At 39.1% G+C, this 18,365-nt stretch overlaps 1 protein-coding gene across 1 annotated transcript; it reads right to left on the bottom strand.

Annotated features, from left to right (window-relative positions):
* Window positions 1–13,328: 13,328 nt before the first annotated feature.
* LOC131628738 (uncharacterized) lies at window positions 13,329–15,864 on the bottom strand. The gene is made up of 2 exons (XM_058899566.1): window positions 14,244–15,864; window positions 13,329–14,161 (listed from the first exon to the last, which is right to left on the bottom strand). The coding sequence occupies exons 1-2, from the start codon at window positions 15,862–15,864 to the stop codon at window positions 13,329–13,331; spliced, it is 2,454 nt and encodes an 817-aa protein (XP_058755549.1).
* Window positions 15,865–18,365: the final 2,501 nt, after the last annotated feature.

Genomic DNA, 18,365 nt, shown 5'->3' with positions numbered 1-18,365 from the left:
GTCACTTCATCTTTCTCGTTAAATCAGCAACACAATTCAACGTTCATCGCCATCGCAGTATCGAGACAATTGAACTCAGAGAAGACGAAAAAAAGAAGAAGAAGATGAAATCAGAAAACGGAAGAGAAGGAGTATACGAATTCGGATCGAAGAAGACGAGTTGAGGAACAACGAAGCTTACCTGAGCCATTGAAGAATTTCTCTGGACTTCTGTTCATCTTCATCATCTCCGAAGAATTACTGGAAACTTCTCTGGTCGTGTGGGTGTTTGAGACGAGGAAGGCGAGTTCAAATCGAGGAAGAGATCGCAGACGGAGATTTTGAATCGGAGATGAGAGGACCGAGAGAGATCGATCAAGACTGCGCGGAGAGTTAAGAGAGTCATCGGAAGGGACAAAGGTTGACATCGGAGAGCCACCGCACCGCCGCACTGAGTTCGTCGTGAAAGAGAAAAAGGGGCTCTGAATCGTGAATATGAAGGGACACAAACAGATAAAACCCTAATCCTCTTTATATTTAATTTGATTATTTGAATTAATATGAAATTAATTTTGAATTAAATCTCATTAGTGAATATAAGATTTGGATTAATTGCTGTTAATGGAGATTGAATTAGGGGATAATTGAAAAATCTGGATCATAAAATCTGAAGATGGATTGAATCTCCATTAGGCCTTCCATGAAATTGCTATTTCCACCCCCATGACAAGGCCCAAAACGCGCCCTACTGTAAATCCAATGCATTTCATTTTGCTTCTGTACCCCCTGTGATTGTTAGAATTGTTCCTTTTTATTTTTATTTTTTTGTTTCTCTTCTAATTTTCGATTGTTTAATTAATTTTGGTTAAAATAAAAAATGTGAAAAAATAGGTTTTAGAAACTTTGGCATGTGTAGATAATTTTAATATTTTTCCAAGAATTTTAGTACTTGTCTTGGTATTTTTAATGGACTATTTTCTAAAGTGTAGTCGATTTTGTTTCGGTTAGGTACCCTATGCGTTTAGGCTTGATTGAATAACTTGAAAACAGATTTTCTCCATTCCCTTTTGTGTGCATTAAGTAGAGATATATAGGATGCCACATATTGAAGATCAAGTTCTGATTCTAAATTTTAGTAGGGTTTTTAGGATAGTTCCTTTAGCATTCAATTATTGTGCGTTTATGTACGTTTGTTGTTTGTTTTTGCCCATAAATGATAGTGCAATTGTACAATGCTTTTAATACCTTTTGGGGACATTCCTAGGTTTGTTTAAGAGGTTTTAGGACCTGAGTTGTGGATGTCAAGTTGTACTTTCATGCTTTGCTCGAATTTCCTTTCTTACATGTAAATAACTTGCTTTTGGTTAACGATTGTATCAAAACTTGTGTAAATGACCTATAATTTTGTATGAGACTTCTTGACTTGATTCCATGAGTGTTTAGACATCTATTAGGTTCTGTTCACTACTGACTTCCATCATTTTATTACATTTTTCTAACTTCACTCACCATTTGAACTTACTAACTAGTTTTGACCTAATTTCGTTTAGTTTTCACTAGGATTTTGGTATTGCTTCAATCTCATTGATTCATAAGGATTAACATAGGATATTAAAACTATAAATACAATGTAATGCTACTGACCTCAAGCTTAGGCCATGTGTTCATTTGCTTTTTGTTTTGATTAATTGATGTTTGTTCGCTAATTGTTAAGTAACGATTCATGCGATACTTTGATAACTTCTTGTGAATATTTTCGCGTGATGCCATGATGCTTTTGTGTTCGATTTAGGACACTAATTTCCTTGGTTTGATACTGCCCTAGGGCTTTATTCCCTCTTTCTCATGCTTTGCCTCTTCTTTCACACTTTGATTGTTGTTAGTTTAAGAGGCGACGATTGTTTGTTCTTCCTCCACCTTTTGTGGATTGTTTTCTCTTGGGATTCATTTGTGTGTAGTCTCTCTAAGGAGTAGACTTGGTTAGGGACTTCATTAAGTCACCTACCTTACTTGTTGCTTTTGCTTACCTCTTACCATATGCTTAACATGTTCCCTTAGGGCGGTGACTTCAATCTTCATTAAGATTAGTCACATAGAACAACTTAGGTAGAAACCATGATAACATTAGGTAGAAATTCCCTTCATACTTAGGCTAGTTTCTTTTTCTTTTACAACACTAAAACACTAACAAATACTCAAAATAAAATCCCTTTAAAAGATACAAAAAAACACTTAAAAGACATTAATAAATAAGTGAAAACAATAAAAAGGAACGGAAACTCTCGTCCCTCTTGTTTAAGGGGATCACCTAAGTGGAAGTTCCTAACCCTAAAAAACACAAACAAAGAGTCGATCGAACCTCACTTGTTTAAGGGAGTAACTCGAGACGCTCGACAAATCTTCTCTCTCTCTCTCTCTCTCTCTCTCTCTCTCTCTCTCTCTCTCTCTCTCTCTCTCTCTCTCTCTCTCTCTCTCTCTCTTTTTTCTTTCCTAAGGGCACTGTTATTTCCGCTCGAACGCATCGTAGGTCGATCCCTTATGCGAGAGCGTGAACGTTAACTCCGCCAAACTAAAAAACATAAAAACAAACAGAAAATCGTGAGCCGAGCTACGGTAGCTCTAATTCTGCAAAACAGATACGTAGGCAGCGGAGTAGGGCCCGTGCGAGCACAACTTTTATTTTCCCTACATTTTTCATTCGCATATAGACATAGACATAGTACACACCCTTTAGATAGAAACTAACATAGGTGGATACCATCGAGTACGATGGGCGCGAGGGGTGCCAATACCTTCCCCTTGCGTAACCGACTCCCGTACCTAGATTCTCTGGTCGCAAGACCCTGTTCCTTTCTTTGTTAGCTTTTCTGATATTCCTTCCCCTATGGGATAAATATATTGGTGGCGAATATGTTCATTTTTCGCGGGCGTGCGACAGCTGGCCACTCTGCTGGGGATGTTGATAGACCTGTGCTGGTCCATGCTAAGCAAGTCGATCCTAGCCTTTGTTTGTTTCTTTTATTGGGTGTTTCTTTGTTTATTTATATGTTTACATCTTGTATATATGTTTGCATATCACGTTTACTTTCCGCATGCATCTGGACTATATTATGGGTCCCCGTGGGGGCCACATATTTTTCCTGATTTGTTTTGCAGGTAGGGGGTTTGTGTGAGGTAAAAGGCCCACTACCCAGGCCAGTGATACTTAGGATTAGTGTGGATGCCCATGTCAACTCCCTTAGCGTTTGATACGATCGAGCTTGACATGGGGTACCACGACCAGGCGAGGTTCTTTCATGGAACATTGTGTCTGGCACGTTTGTGCCTCAAACACATTGTACCCCATGGGAATCGTTAACCCTGGTGACCATTAGGGACCACCCGTCCATGTCTAGACTTCATACCTGTGAGATTGGGGTGGGACAGGAAACCTTGACTCCTACATACCATTGGTTCTTCATGGTTGAGGTCGGACCTTTATTTGGTCTGTTCTCATGGTTCTTGATATTCTGGTATTCAAAAAGGCGTCGAACATTTGATCCTGTGACATTTGACCTATGCAGAGGTTTTACCTCAGTTATTTAGAGGATTGTACAGTGGTTACTAAGATTATATGGACCTTGATCCCATGCTTTTGCATTGCATAACATCATTGCTTTATCCACTTCATTTGTGGGGGATCCTAAAGTCTATTTCCAAAAAAAATAAAAAATAAAAAATATAATATACAAAATAAAGCGTTGATTCAAAAAAAAGATGAAAGAGAAATTAAAAAGTGTGAAAGGACTTTAGGATCCCTTGGAAATGAAACATGCATTCATATCATCATGCATTTCATGGTTCTTTCGAAGACTTATGGGACCCTTTCTATCCAGATTTCAAGATCAACAACAGATTTGACTTCTCACCGCCACGAGCTCCAAGATCAACTATGGAACAACTCCGTGAGGAAATGAATGAGTTGAGGGAACAAATGGGTCATCTTATGTTGGAAATCCAAGAATTGATCCATAATCAGGGTGCATTAGAGGAAAATAGTCAGTTGAAGACTCAAATGAGTTTGGTCATGGAAGTTCTGAAAACTGTACTAAGAAAAGAAGGTAATGTTGTCCCTGCTGCTGCAACAGAAATTGTTGACTCCTTCTCTTCAATAGGACCTCTTTCCACTCATGGGATGCCTCAGGGAGCTCCCCCTCAACTTCAAGTACCGTTACCTCCACGTCAACCTGTTCATGTCCCTAGAATGAATCAAGGGGGCCAAATGTGTGGGAAAAGGCCTAAGATGCCGGAGAGGGTTCTCGATCCGATCCCGATGCCTTATGCTCAGTTACTTCCTCGCTTATTGGAACTTCAGTTGATTGAGCTACGCAATTTGACCACGCCTAAGGAGCTTCCCCCCAATTTTAATACCAACGCTCGATGCGAGTTCCATTATGGGGCACCTGGCCACGATATTGAGAATTGTAGGGCGCTGAAGCATCACATTTAAGATCTCATTGACTCAAAAGTGATTCTGATCACCTCCGAGGGCATGAGTGTTCAAGGTAATAGGGTTCCAACTGTTGTGGAAGAAAAAGTTGATTCATACTTCCATGTCGGATCTACCTCAAATCAGAAGCACGATGCACCGTCTTGCATTCCGGATCTTCCACGTTATCAGTCTTTGATCGTTTCACAGCCGAATCAAAAAAGGAAGACACCTGAACAAATTGGGTATTTGAATTGTCATCAATTGTGGAATTTCCCTCAGCAGAGTCAACAAAGGCCAAGGAGACCACCAAGAAGAATTGACCCAATTCCTATGACCTATAGTCAACTGCTATCTCATTTACTCAAGGATTCTTTGGTATAACTGAGGGAATCTAAGCCCCCTCCGACACCGATTCCTTAGGGATATGACTTAAATGCCAAGTGTGAATACCATTCTGGAGCATCTGGACATTCGACTGAGGATTGTAATATTCTGAAATGCACAGTCCAAGATCTCATTGACTCCAAAGCGATATCATTCACACCAAGTGGTCTACACATATATTGAGGTGGTCCTGCCCAAATGAATGTCCGTATTCCATAAAGCGTCACCAAAGAACAATAAGCCTAAACGGAGTCAAGGCTCCTCAAGGATGACAATCATCATTTCATTTTTGTATTCTCATTTCCCTGTTTTGTTGAAGACTACTTCCTTGTTTGAACGGGTTGGTATGATAATAATAAAAGCACCGCAAATTCTCAAGCAACTTTGTCAGAATCTTTTTCCAAGAGGTAATCAAGAGTTTTCTGTAGAAGCATCTCTCATTCTCAAGGTTCTTGTGCTCAGTTGTATCCATGGAGGTTGGTGTTTTAGTTAGTGTTTGAGCTTTCCTTACAATAGATAGCTTTTCTAAGTTTGATGACCACGCATGTTTCCTCCATGTTTGATGGCGAATACTTATCCAACATATATGCTTGGGGCTCCCGATTGAGGGATAAGCAAGACGTACTCTTATCTTGAGCATTGCATCACTCGCATTGCTCGAATCCCTAAAGTAAGACAAAATTCACAACTCTTGGGCATCTTCGTTGGAGTTCTCGTTTGAAGTAATCTGAAGCGTCTGGAAGGAACACATGATAATGCTAAGTGACTATCATGCTGGATCACGAATCCATTTAACTGAGGATTGTGTGTCGTTCACTCCAAGAGGTTCATGCATAAATTGAAGCTCCTATGAGGTCTCAAAATTGCAGAAAGTATTCGAGAGAAATAAGTCCAGACGGAGTCAAGTCTCCTCAACAATGGCAGCCATTCAGTTCTTCATTGCATTCTCATTCGTAACATTTCATTGTTTGTTTAAGCATTTATAGCATGTAAAAACTTGTTAATTTCTGAATGAAAATAAAAATACATTGTTTATGTTTGTCTTGAAGAAACCCATTCGTTTTCACTCATAAAGTGTTTTTGGCATTACGATACCAACTTTACTAATTGCTTGCTTAGGCAAAAAAAAAGTTGAGGGAGAATGATGAAAAATAAAAATGCAAAATCTCTAACCATGTGTTTTTGAATAAAATCCTACTGAGGATGTACAAGCATTATTTCAAATCCCCAAACACCGGAGATATAAGGGAGATAGACCCTCGTCAACCCCTTTGAGCCTTGAAGTAGGAGTTTCTTTTCTAATCATAAAAAACCCTTATTTTAACCTTGGGGCAAGGTAGTGTTCATTTAACTTGATCGAGTGTTCAAAACTCACCAAAAGGGTATGCATCTAAGGGTACAACAATGGTTATCCTTCAAAAGGTTGAAGAATGTCAAAACCGCAATGGTTATCTTTATTCCGTCAAAAGATCCCAAAAAAGGATCAAAACCACAATGGTTATTCCTCATCAATCAAGGACTCAGGCAGTCACAATCACTTTCAACAAATCAGAGATTTAAGATCACACAACCTTGTTAAAAAAAAAAAAGAGAAAAAGAAGAGCCCGCTAAGTCAACAACATGAAAACAAGTGACTTAGGCAAAAGTTAGGGCATCCCGCTGGACTCCAAAATAAAATTCAAGAGAACTTGTCCAGGCAAAAGTTAGGGAAAGCAGAAGCGAAAAACAAGGATTACAAAATAAACATCCTCATCAAAAGAACACAGTCGTGTGATCAGACACCAAAGACGAAAAGTGAGTGACTGCCATGTCCGAAAAACCTCATTGATTCTTCAACCATCTCAAAATTCCTTGTGAGGGATGAACACTCGTGATGAGTTAATTGAACCTAGGAATGGAGAACATCACGAAGGGGGTGGGCACCAAATAATTTTGAGCCAAAAATCCTTTGTTTTTTGAAAACCGTGAACCCGACCAAGTTACAACCCTTAAAAGTCCTAATTGAAGTAGGGTTTATTTCGAAAACGCATTCCAATGAGATAGCATTTAATTGACTCCCAATGAAGTGAGACTCATATCCATGTTGGTATCTTATTCCTACTTTATCTTTCGTATGCAAAAATCAAGGTTGTGTCAACTAGTGATTCATTCACAAGAGGTCGCAACCTCCTTTCATAAAAAGTTTCAAAACTTCAAGACTAACATGGGCTTTGCATTAGAATTATCATTCTTAGAATTAACATTCTTTTGCATACAAAATATGTGCTTAACATTAAGGAAGTTACCACAATGAGAATCCGTGAATAACTCGATCATGTCAAAGTAAAGAGACTTGAGCACTCCGAGGAGTAAAAGCTGATCATTTCAAATGTTAACCATCAAGGGGCAGGTTCTCTAAGAACTCTGTTGGGCATGAACAGTTAATGCTTTCTTAGATTACCCTAAGGGGAAGAGTTTGAAGACTCCGTTGAGTGTGGTAATGTGGTTTCCATGTTTGTTTGACTTCAAAACAAAGAAAGCTTGAGGATTCTAGCAAGATGTATCTAATCAGGGGAAATTGAATTGAGGTTTGACCTCTCAAATTCAGCATATCTGGAGCAATCACGTCGAGGAATCTCTCTTGTGTTCAACCAATCTGGGGCAGTTACGTCGAGATTGGACAAATCTCTCCAAGGACCCTTTAGGGAAAATTCCTTCATGGGTCGTGAAACTTGGGGCACAATCTTATGAGTTGTATCATTTCTCCCCAATCATAGGAGTTCGCTTCTCCGAGAAAAGTCTCTCCCCAAGCATAGTAGTTTATTTCTCCTGAGAGTTTGTTCCATTCCTCAAGCATAGGAGTTTATTTCTCCTAGGAGCTGTTCTACTTCCCTAACCAAGGCTCCTTACCTGGATCTCTCATCCCTAACATGGTGAATCGAGGGAATCTCCTCAAGTTGAAAATATTCCAAGCAGTGGCACATGGTGAGAAGTCAGAAGTTATCCTACACTCTACAAGCCAACAACCAGAAGGTGCATCTTACAAGTCAAAGTCCAATATCTATTGGCATTTCTACAGAATTCCTAACACTAAGGGGATTCTCCCTGGTGTCTACCTCACTAAGGCCTTTATTCGACACTGTGCATATAGTATCCATTGCATATAACATTGCATCCTCAAAAAGCGTAGCATATCCGTCAAAGCGGATCATTACGCCCAAAAAACTCAAACATGCATACAAAGCATAAGCCAGATAATACAAATCAGCACTAAATCAAGACAATGATACTCCCCGCATAAAATATTGTCCTTACAAACTCCGATTGATATCTGCTACTACACTACAAATCTCCTCCAGCCACAGTGCCGATACCTGGTGTCCTCAATCCCTAGAAGATGTCTCGTTTTTTCTCTCCAATTTGGATCGGACACAATGTCTTTCTTCGTCAGAATCGTTGTCTCCGAGGTTATTTCCCATGTGCTGTGTGCAGATTAGAGCGTGAATGAGGGTGGGCATTCAACCCGTCTCATTTTTCAATCATTTGAATAACCATACTTGGTGTGTGGCAATTCGAACGATTGCCGCTCCGAAGAGTTACACCCCGCCTTTTGGCCTGAGGGATTAATGTAGTTCTTATGCTTCGTAAGCATCGATGTTCCCGTAATCCCCAGTGGTTACTATCATCTTCTTGTCGAGTCTAGTCATCTCTAGTCTTGTCATGGTTATTTCCCATATGTTGCGTGCAAATTAGAGTGCGAATGAGGATGAGCATTCAACCCATCTCATTTTTCAATCGTTTGGATAACCATACTCGGTGTGTGGCAATTCGAACGATTGCCACTCTTGAAGGATTATACCCCGCCTTTTGGCCTGAGGGATAATGTAGTTCTTATGCTTCGCAAGCATCGATATCCCGTGATTCTTCAACGTGTACTACTCTTTTGGGTCGAGTCTAGTCGTCACTAGTCTCCGTGGTCCCTTCCCCTCGTACGGGCAAACTTTTAGATCCAACCCCCGTGTTGTGTATCCTTTGCCTTCCGTCCTGGCAAATCATCTCAAGACTATATCCCAATCCCCGGTAAGTCCATCTATCAAGCTTCTCAAACACTCGTATGTGTCATTCCTTTGGTACTCGTCTGTATCTTCTTTTGATGCTCGTATGTGTCATTCTTGTGGTACTCGTCTGTATCTTCTTCCAACACTCGTATGTGTCATTCCTGTGGTACTCGTCTGTATCTTCTTCCAACGCTCGTATGTGTCTTTTCTGTGGTACTCGTCTGTATCTTCTTTCGATGCTCGTATGTGTCATTCTTTTGGTACTCGTCTGTAACTTCTTTCGATGCTCGTATGTGTCATTCTTTTGGTACTCGTCTGTATCTTCTTTCGATGCTCGTATGTGTCATTCTTTTGGTACTCGTCTGTATCTTCTTTCGATGCTCGTATGTGTCGTTCCTTTGGTACTCGTCTTTATCTTATTTCGATGCTCGTCTGTGTCATTCCTTTGGTACTCGTATGTATCCTCTTTTGATGCTCGTATGTGTCGTTCCTTCGGTACTTGTATGTATTTTCTTTCGATACTCGTCTATGTCATTCCTTTGGTACTCGTTTGTATTCTCTTTTGGTACTCGTCTGTATCTCCCTTAAAATATTCGTCTATGTTACCTTTCTGTCAAACCTATTTCCTTTCCAATCACTATCACACGTAACAACCACCTCCTTTGAGAACCTTGTATTGGCACCTTGGCTACGTTACAAGCTATCACCATTCAACCATTACTCACCATAAACTTTTCCACTAGAAAAAAGAAAAACATTTCTCTTTCCCCAGCAGATATCAAAATAAAAATAAGGATAACACATTCATACCATCATTTCAGGACAAATCTGAGGTTTTGATATTTAATCTTCTTCTGCCTCGAATATTCGAAAGGCTGACGCCAATCTCACCTTCAGGTTTAAGACGATTAAATAGGGGCAGCTGTCATACCCCAAATTTGTCCTACTATTTATTCCTAACTAGCTTAGACTTCTCATTTCAATTACATACCTCCATTAAGTCATCTAACACATCATGCATCATTAATCAATAAATTTGGTATTGGGATCAAGGATCTTGAAGAGTAGGGTTTCTCTGTCACTTTGGGGCTCTAATCTTAATTTAAGCTTGTCTTGACTGGTTCCTTCATCAATCAGGATTTGGGGAACTGGCGTTTTGATTCATTGGTTATTGTGAGTTTATCCTTCATCAAGTCACAAGGTTATCATTCTTCAAAGTCTACTAAGGGCTGGAATCAGAGTTTATTCCTCTGTATGTCTCAAGGAAATAAGGATTCCTATTCATCACACTTGAACGTGGTAACAGTTCATCTACTGTAGCGCAGTGGGTTTAGGGATTCATTTTGATCACTGTCTCATTGATTTGTAGCTAGTGATATGAGTTACCTGAGGAGCATCATCTGGGATGTCTGAGTTTGCTGAGATTCAACTAAGGAGTAATTGGCTTGTACATTAAAATTTCCTCAATGATTCTTCAATGCATTATTGTGGTGGTGGTTTGAAATACAAACACAAGGGCATAGGGAATTGACCTGTTCATTTATTTGGATCAATACAATTTGTGGTTCTCATCAAGTACTTGTTACTTCAATGGAAGTTTGAAGGTTGAGATTTACTAAGTGAACCAAGTTTTATTTGAATTTGCAAGTGGATTGGATTCTGTCCATTGAAACTTAAATTTGATTGAAGTTCAAACATAATTGAAATAAAGCCACGGTTCTCAAGTGTTTGTGTGTAACTTCTCAAGAACTAACAGCAAGGCATAATGCGAGTGCAAATTTTGAAAGCGAAGTGCAGTGAATATTGGGAATATATCATTACATTCAAAAGGATTACAATGATGTACGAAAAAAGGTCCATCCCATTTACAACATGTTTTCATCTCAAAGTTTACATTCTGAAAAATAAAAATAAAAAAACCAAATGAACATGAGTCTATCCATCATCTTGAAGTCCATGTTGCTTCTACCCAATCGATTTTCTATCCGTGAGGAACTTCCAAATCACCAACATGGCAGGCATTCTGTCCTAGTTCAGATGAAGGCTGAACCTGCCGCAAATATACTACGAGAAAAGAGCAGTATCCAATGGAGCAAAACACAAAATAATAGCCAATATCATAAATTAGCAACAAAAAGAATAACAGAAAAGTGATAAGAAAAACTTTGAGAATCGGGAATTCACTTCTCCAAAAATTCTTCACAAATCTTCATGAATTCTCTCTTCCACCAATGATTCTTGTATCTTCAAGAATGCAAAAAAATTGAAACACAGAAAAAAAAAACTTCACTCTCTTCCTCAATCTTCATGGAACCCTCTCCATCACTCTTCAATTTTGAGTGATTCATCACCTTCAGTCATAAATCCTCTCCCTGCACCTTCATCTTCATCGCAACAACATCACCGATAGAAAAGAGAAAAACAGAGAGAGATAAAAATATATCAGAAGAGGGAGATAATTATAACAGAAAGCGGCAAGGATCTCATAACAGAATCGAAACTCACCTCTAACCAATCGTAACAAACTCGTTCGACTTGAGTCTCAATTCTCTCTGACTTCAAGATTCAATCTCTTAGACCTCTCAACCAACCTCTGAATTCAATTCTCCATTCTTCGTTAATATGAGAAAATCATCGTCAAACTTCAACCTTCTTCTGATACAACCTTCATGATCTTCAATTTCTCTCTGATTCATTGACACTTCATCATCAACCTTCAATAACTTCTATCCTTCGATCACCAATATCCATCCCTGCGTCTTCAAGAACAAAGATTCCTCCATTAGATTCAACACAAAATTCTGCAGAAAATGTCACTTCATCTTTCTCGTTGAATCAGCAACACAATTCAACATTCATCGCCATCGCAGTATCGAGACAATTGAACTCACAGAAGACGAAAAAAAGAAGAAGATGAAATGAGAAAACGGAAGAGAATGAGTATACGGATTCGGATCGAAGAAGACGAGTTGAGGAACAACGAAGCTTACCTGAGCCATTGAAGAATTTCTCTGGACTTCTGTTCATCTTCATCATCTCCGAAGAATTACTAAAAACTTCTCTAGTCGCGTGGGTGTTTGAGACGAGGGAGGCGAGTTCAAATCGAGGAAGAGATCTGAGACGGAGATTTAGAATCGGAGATGAGAGGACCAAGAGAGAGCGATCGAGACTGCGCGGAGAGTTAAGAGAGTCATCGAAAGGGACAAAGGTTGACTTCGGAGAGCCACCGCACCACCGCACTGAGTTCGTCGTGAAAGAGAAAAAGGGGATTTTTTTACCTGAATGCCACAAAAATGGAAGTTTAATACCACAATGCCACAAAGTGAAAAAAAAATACTAGAATGCCACCTTTCCAGTACAGGTCCGGCCAGGCCTTGGACGGACTGGAGAAGGTTTTTTTTGGCACGTTGGGGTCCGGCCAGGGGTTGGCCGGACGCTAACTAGGGCTTTTTTTTAATTTTTTTTTATTTTAATTGATTTAAAGAATTTATTAATTATAAAAATTGTTTTTTTATTTAAAAAAATGATTAAAAGACAATAAAATATAATAAAAAACATTATAATATAATTAGAAATAATTATTTGCCAATATTTATTTTAATTGAATTTAAAGATTTATTAATCATGAAAATTGTTTTTTTATTATAAATAATGATTAAAATATAATAAAAAATTAAAAAAAAATATTATTTTTTAAATTAATAAAAATATGAGTAAGTCACGGGTTGGAGGAACATGTGTAGGTTCGGCCAACAGATGGACGAACATGTGTAGGTTCGGCCAATAGATGGACGAGTAAATATATTTTATTATTATTATTTTGCCTATAAATAAGATTGTACAACCACATTTGCACTCACACAGTTACAATTGAAGGTTTAGTGTTACTATTGGAGATGTCTTCTGAACCCCTTCCAACGTTTCCACCTATGAGGAGAGATGCAACATTATTTTTGTCAGCAACAAAGCCTCCGTTGAAGATCAAACTATGGAACACCCAAACTTTCGAGCATCTACAGAGGCACTTGATCGGATGGTTAGACGATAACATTCTCGAGGGTGAAAAGATAAGGAAAATTGAAAGGCAGGTCACGGAGAATGGCCCAAATGGAGTAGTAACTCGTAGTTGGAGAGCCGTGAAAAATGATGCTGGTGTCCTTATGATGATGCTAGGACCACATGATATTGTGTTGATGGTTGTAATCTCTTAGAATATGTTTTATTTGTTTCCTGTGAGGTCGTTTTAAGTGTTTCCTGTGTGGTTGTTTTATTTGTGGTTGTCTTTATTTCGATGTCATTGAATGTTGTTTTAGTAATGTGAAATGTTGTTTTAGTTATGTTTAATGTGAAATGTTGTTTTAGTCATTGATGGTTGCAAACTCAATTAAAAAAGACATTATATTACATTCATAAAGCTAGTTGAAGTAAACATTAAATAAAGCTAGTTGAAGTAAACATTAATTAGGCCTATTGGACGGGCCTACTACATTTGGACATTTACTTCGGATATGGCCTACTTCACGACATATCCCACACATTCTCTTTTCCTTTTCCACGTCGTCCATTTCGGTTCGAATCCGAGTACTGTTAGGGCGTCCTCTTTTTTTCCTACGCATAGTTTCGTCATGACAAAGAGTAGGCCCTCTATATTGCGGCCAATTGTCTTGATGTGGGAGGATCTGGAAGCTTTGTTGGTAGACTTTAAAAACATGTTGTATCTTGAACACGTCGGGTATGTGAATGGTGTAGTCTTGGCGTATACTTTCACATGCTGCAATCACATGTGAGCAAGGCAAATGGAACGCTTGAAATTTTCCAAAATCACATGTTCTTTTTCGCAGATCAACACCGTAAGTACCAGTTGGACGACCATCGTTGCGGTTTATTCTTTCGGCCACCATAAAATAGAACCTCTCCCGGTCAAACTGGTAAACATTATGACTGCTTGCTTTGTTGACTTCTTCAGTCATCCCCTTGATACACTTGTCTGTAAAAGTTTGGCCTGATGTCAACCTCTTTGTCCATTCATGTCCTCGTTGACCAAATAATGCTCCCATCCAAAAATATGTGGCCGAAAACAAAGACGCTATTGGAAGATTTCTGATTGCCTTTAGCACAGAGTTCATTGCTTCTGCAAGGTTAGTCGTCATGTGTCCCCATCGTTTCCCTCTATCAAACGCCCTTGCCCACTTCTCCCTGGGGATATTTTCAATCCACTCCAAAGCATCTCTATTTGTCTGACGAATTTCGGTTCTATAGTAATTGTACGTTGACTCCGTCAATGCATATCCTGTTACAAATAATAAACATGTCAAGAAACCGACAAATATCATTTGACAATTGTACTTCACAAAGATCAAGTAGACTATTACCCATGTTGACGAGTTTTTTACGTAGTTCCTTGTCTCTAATCGCACGCATAAAATTTTGCGCGATATGCCTAATGCAGTAGACATGTGAAGACGGAGGATTTTGCCATCCATTTGCAGGATCATCATAGGCACTTTTAATCGATGGATGTCTGTCTGATATTAGGCATAGATTGGGTTGGGGTGTCACGTGGCTTCTTAGATTACGAAGGAAAAAACTCCAAGCATCCTTGGTTTCACCCTCGACAATAGCAAAAGCAATTGCAAAAATGTTACCATTCTCATCCTGCGCCACAGCCATCAACAATGTCCCTTTGTACCTTCCATACAACCATGTTCCGTCGACTTGAACAATTGGCTTGCAATAGGCAAAACCATGGATGCATGGTTGAAAAGCCCAAAATAGACGGTGGAATATCATCTTATCACCCAACTGGCTTCCTTCTTTTGAAAATGCAGGTAACGTTTCCAAGTCTATTATCATTCCAGGCAGATATGTTTTCATTACCAATAACCATCGTGGAAGGTCATTGTAAGATGTCTCCCAGTTTCCATACAAGGATTCTATGGCCTTTACCTTTGCAATCCATGCTTTCCTGTAAGATATATTATAACCATACTTTCCTGTTATATGAGAAATTATGAGCTTTACCTTAATTGATGGGTCGGTGTTAACCAGATCTCTGATGCAGTGAGAGATAATATCTGAGGTAAGTTGTCTATGGTCTTGCGACATTGAAGTGGTTGTGCAGACATGTGTTCCACTCAACTTACCTATCGTCCACTTAGAATTCTTCTTGCCAACCGATGCTCTACATTTGAATTGGCAAGTTGGGTTTGTGCATTTGATGACATATCTCTTCGTATCAGATTTGTATACCCAATAATCCAGATTATTGGTGATATGCCAATGTTGTATAACAGCAACGCACTCCTTCTTGTCTTCAAACTCCATTCCCTCATATAAATCAACATGACTATAGTTTGTTATGTGCGAACCAAATATTGATTCAGACTGTGCCTCTTCTAAACAGATATTTCGCATGTGATCCGGTGGGGCGTACATGCTAATCGGTCGTGCAATTGTAGGCTGCGAAGGCTCAACAATATCAGGGTCATTGTCATCACCAAAAAGATCTTCATATTGCACTTCTTGTATTTCATCTTCACTGTACTCGTCCACTTGTTCGTTGGGTATAAATGGTTTGTTGTTTTGTGTTGGCTCTTCATCAGTGGGTTGGCTCATACCGTATTGATGCGAATGCGACTCTTGTGATTGGTTAATGGGAGGACTAACAATATGAACATATAGCTCGATATCATCAAGAGGAGCAAACGAATTGTGACATTCGAACATCACTTTAACGCCATCGTCGTCCTCTATTGGTTTCATGACGTAAAAAATGATACCGCTGTCTCCATTAAACAACGGAAGTCGATAAATAATTTCACTTACAGGAAGTTGCAATTTTGTTTCGATCCGTTCCTTCAAATGCATAAAATCGGCTCGACAATGCACTTTGAAACGTTTTGTTTCGGTATTACTAAACGAAAAACCGTTCGTTAGATCGTTACTGATAACACCATTGTAATGCACTGAACAAATATTGTTTCTCTGAGACATACTTTTAATATAATGTTTCTTTGAACAAATAATTTTTCTTTGTATTTGAATGTGTGTTGCTATATATGTTTCAGTCAAAGTGGTATTTAAACTGTGCCAACCAAAAAATGGACATGTAGGGAATCCGTCCAGTCAAAGGACGAATCACGTTGCAGTCCAACCAGGGGTTGGCCGAACCACAAGGGAGTCCGCCCAGGGGTTGGCCGAACCCAAACAGACTTGGTTAGCGTGCGTCCAAGGGTGGGACGGACCACAAGGGGGCACGTTTTTCACTGCATGCTGCATGCAATTGTCCAATCAAGCAGTGTGCAATCCCATCATATAGTAAAAGCATGCAAGAGATTGTAATATATGTTGGATAATAGAATGCCCCATATATTGCATGCATTACACTTGTTAGTCCAATGGGTTATTGCATGCATTCACTTTGACTATAAATTCAACCTCTTATTATCACTCCAAACTCATCACATCTTTCAAATTTCTAACTCATCACATATTCATCTGAAACACACAATCACACAACATGTCTGGTTTGCTTGCTTTGGGAGATAATCATCGAGGAACAAGAGAGAACGTGGCTGCATTCGTACGTATTTTAAATTTGTTACTAGTATTCTTATACGTATTTTTCACAGTTTATTGTTTTTGTATACTAACCAAATTATATATTTTTTGTATAGGATGAGTCTAAAAGGTTTAGACTACATAATCATATGTTTGATAGGGAGCCAAGTGAGGCTATCAAGCCTTACTTAGAAAGAGTCGGGTTTGGGATCGTCTCCAAAATCAACTTTAGAAGTGTTGATTCTAAACTTGTAATTGCGATGCTTGAGAGGTGGAGGCCTGAGACACACACGTTTCATTTGCCGACCGGTGAATGTACAATCACATTAGAGGATATAAATATGTTGTTTGGCCTCCGCGTAGATGGGAGAGCTGTAGTAGGTGATACCGAAGGTCCCGATTATGCTTGTATCGATGCTTTAGGCATACAACCTTTTAGTGATAGGGTGAAGGGTGCGGTAAAATTGAGATGGATCCACGACGAGTTGAATGAATTAGAAAAACATTCTCAACAAACCGAGGAGGAAAATATACTGCATGCAAAATTATATATCTTAAGTATGATTGCTGTTTTATTTCCTGATAAATCTCATAATGTATTGCATTCTTCTTGGTTCAAATTTGTCAAAGATCTTGATGAATGTGGCAAATATAGTTGGGGATCTGCGTGTTTGGCTTACCTTTACAGGGAGATGTGCAAAGCATGTCGTGTAGGATGCATGAGTATTGCAGGCTGCTCACTCATTCTCGCTGTGTGGACTTACTATCACATTCCACAACTTGCTCCAAGGAGTGAAATTGCTCCATCCTATCCATACGCCACTAGGTAAATTCTTTACTCTATATATTTATTTTTCCACTAAATTAACGCATATTCCTAATTGAACTTTTTAAATATGCAAGATTTGCACAACGAGGTATGGAGTATTTCTCATCTCCAAATGCTTTTCTTGATGGATATCGTTTCATTTTGGATCACATGGTCCAAGGAGATGTAAGTTATTTTCCAAGCCATATACTAAATCTTTCATTTACGTGAATACAACTCTTATATTCATTTATGTCTTACAGTTTTTGTGGAGGCCTTACGAAGAATATCCTCGTCGCACTCAACGAGAAGCTAAAGCGTGGAGTGCAACTACATATATTATCTGTTTTCATATTGTGGAAATGCATCACGTCGACAGGGTTAGGCTTCAATTTGGTTTTACGCAAAACATCCCTCAACCCCCGAGGTGTCTTGGAGATCATCACTTGGTAACGAAGAATGATGTAAAGGATTGTAGTTATCGAGATTTGAACATTCACGAGAACAATGAGTGGAAAGGTAGAAGAAACTTAATAATGATAGGTGAGTTGAGTACTACTTTACGCCACACCGATGAATATATGCAATGGTTAAGAAATATTCCATTGTTATATTTGTCGAAAGAAACGTATTTGGCAGACCCTCGTCATTACACCTCCTCTACATCAACCCCACAAACAACCTTTCATCAACAAATCCCACAATCATTCCAACCAACCACACAATTCCAAACAACACCACAATTCCAACAAACACCGCAATTCCAAACAACACCACAATTCCAACAAACACCGCAATTCCAACAAACACCACAATTCCAAACAACACCACAATTCCAACCAACAACACAATTCCAACAAACACAATTCCAACAACAAACTTCTTCCTTTCCACAAACATACCAACACACTCAAACCACACAACAACACACATTTTTTGCCACCCCATCTCAAATTCCAACCCCTTACACCTCAACCCCCCAAACAAACTACTACTATCACCAAGAACAATATCAACAATCAACACTTCGACCACCGCTACATAACACCCCAATCCCTCAACCCGACTTCGACCAATCATACTCCCAATCTCAACCGCTTTCACTCTCCCAACCACAACATACCTT

Source organism: Vicia villosa, unplaced genomic scaffold (assembly GCF_029867415.1).
Source record: "Vicia villosa cultivar HV-30 ecotype Madison, WI unplaced genomic scaffold, Vvil1.0 ctg.000474F_1_1, whole genome shotgun sequence".
Classification (NCBI taxonomy): domain Eukaryota; kingdom Viridiplantae; phylum Streptophyta; class Magnoliopsida; order Fabales; family Fabaceae; genus Vicia; species Vicia villosa.
The sequence above is the reverse complement of the archived record's forward strand: the minus strand, read 5'-3'. Positions and strand labels throughout refer to the sequence as shown.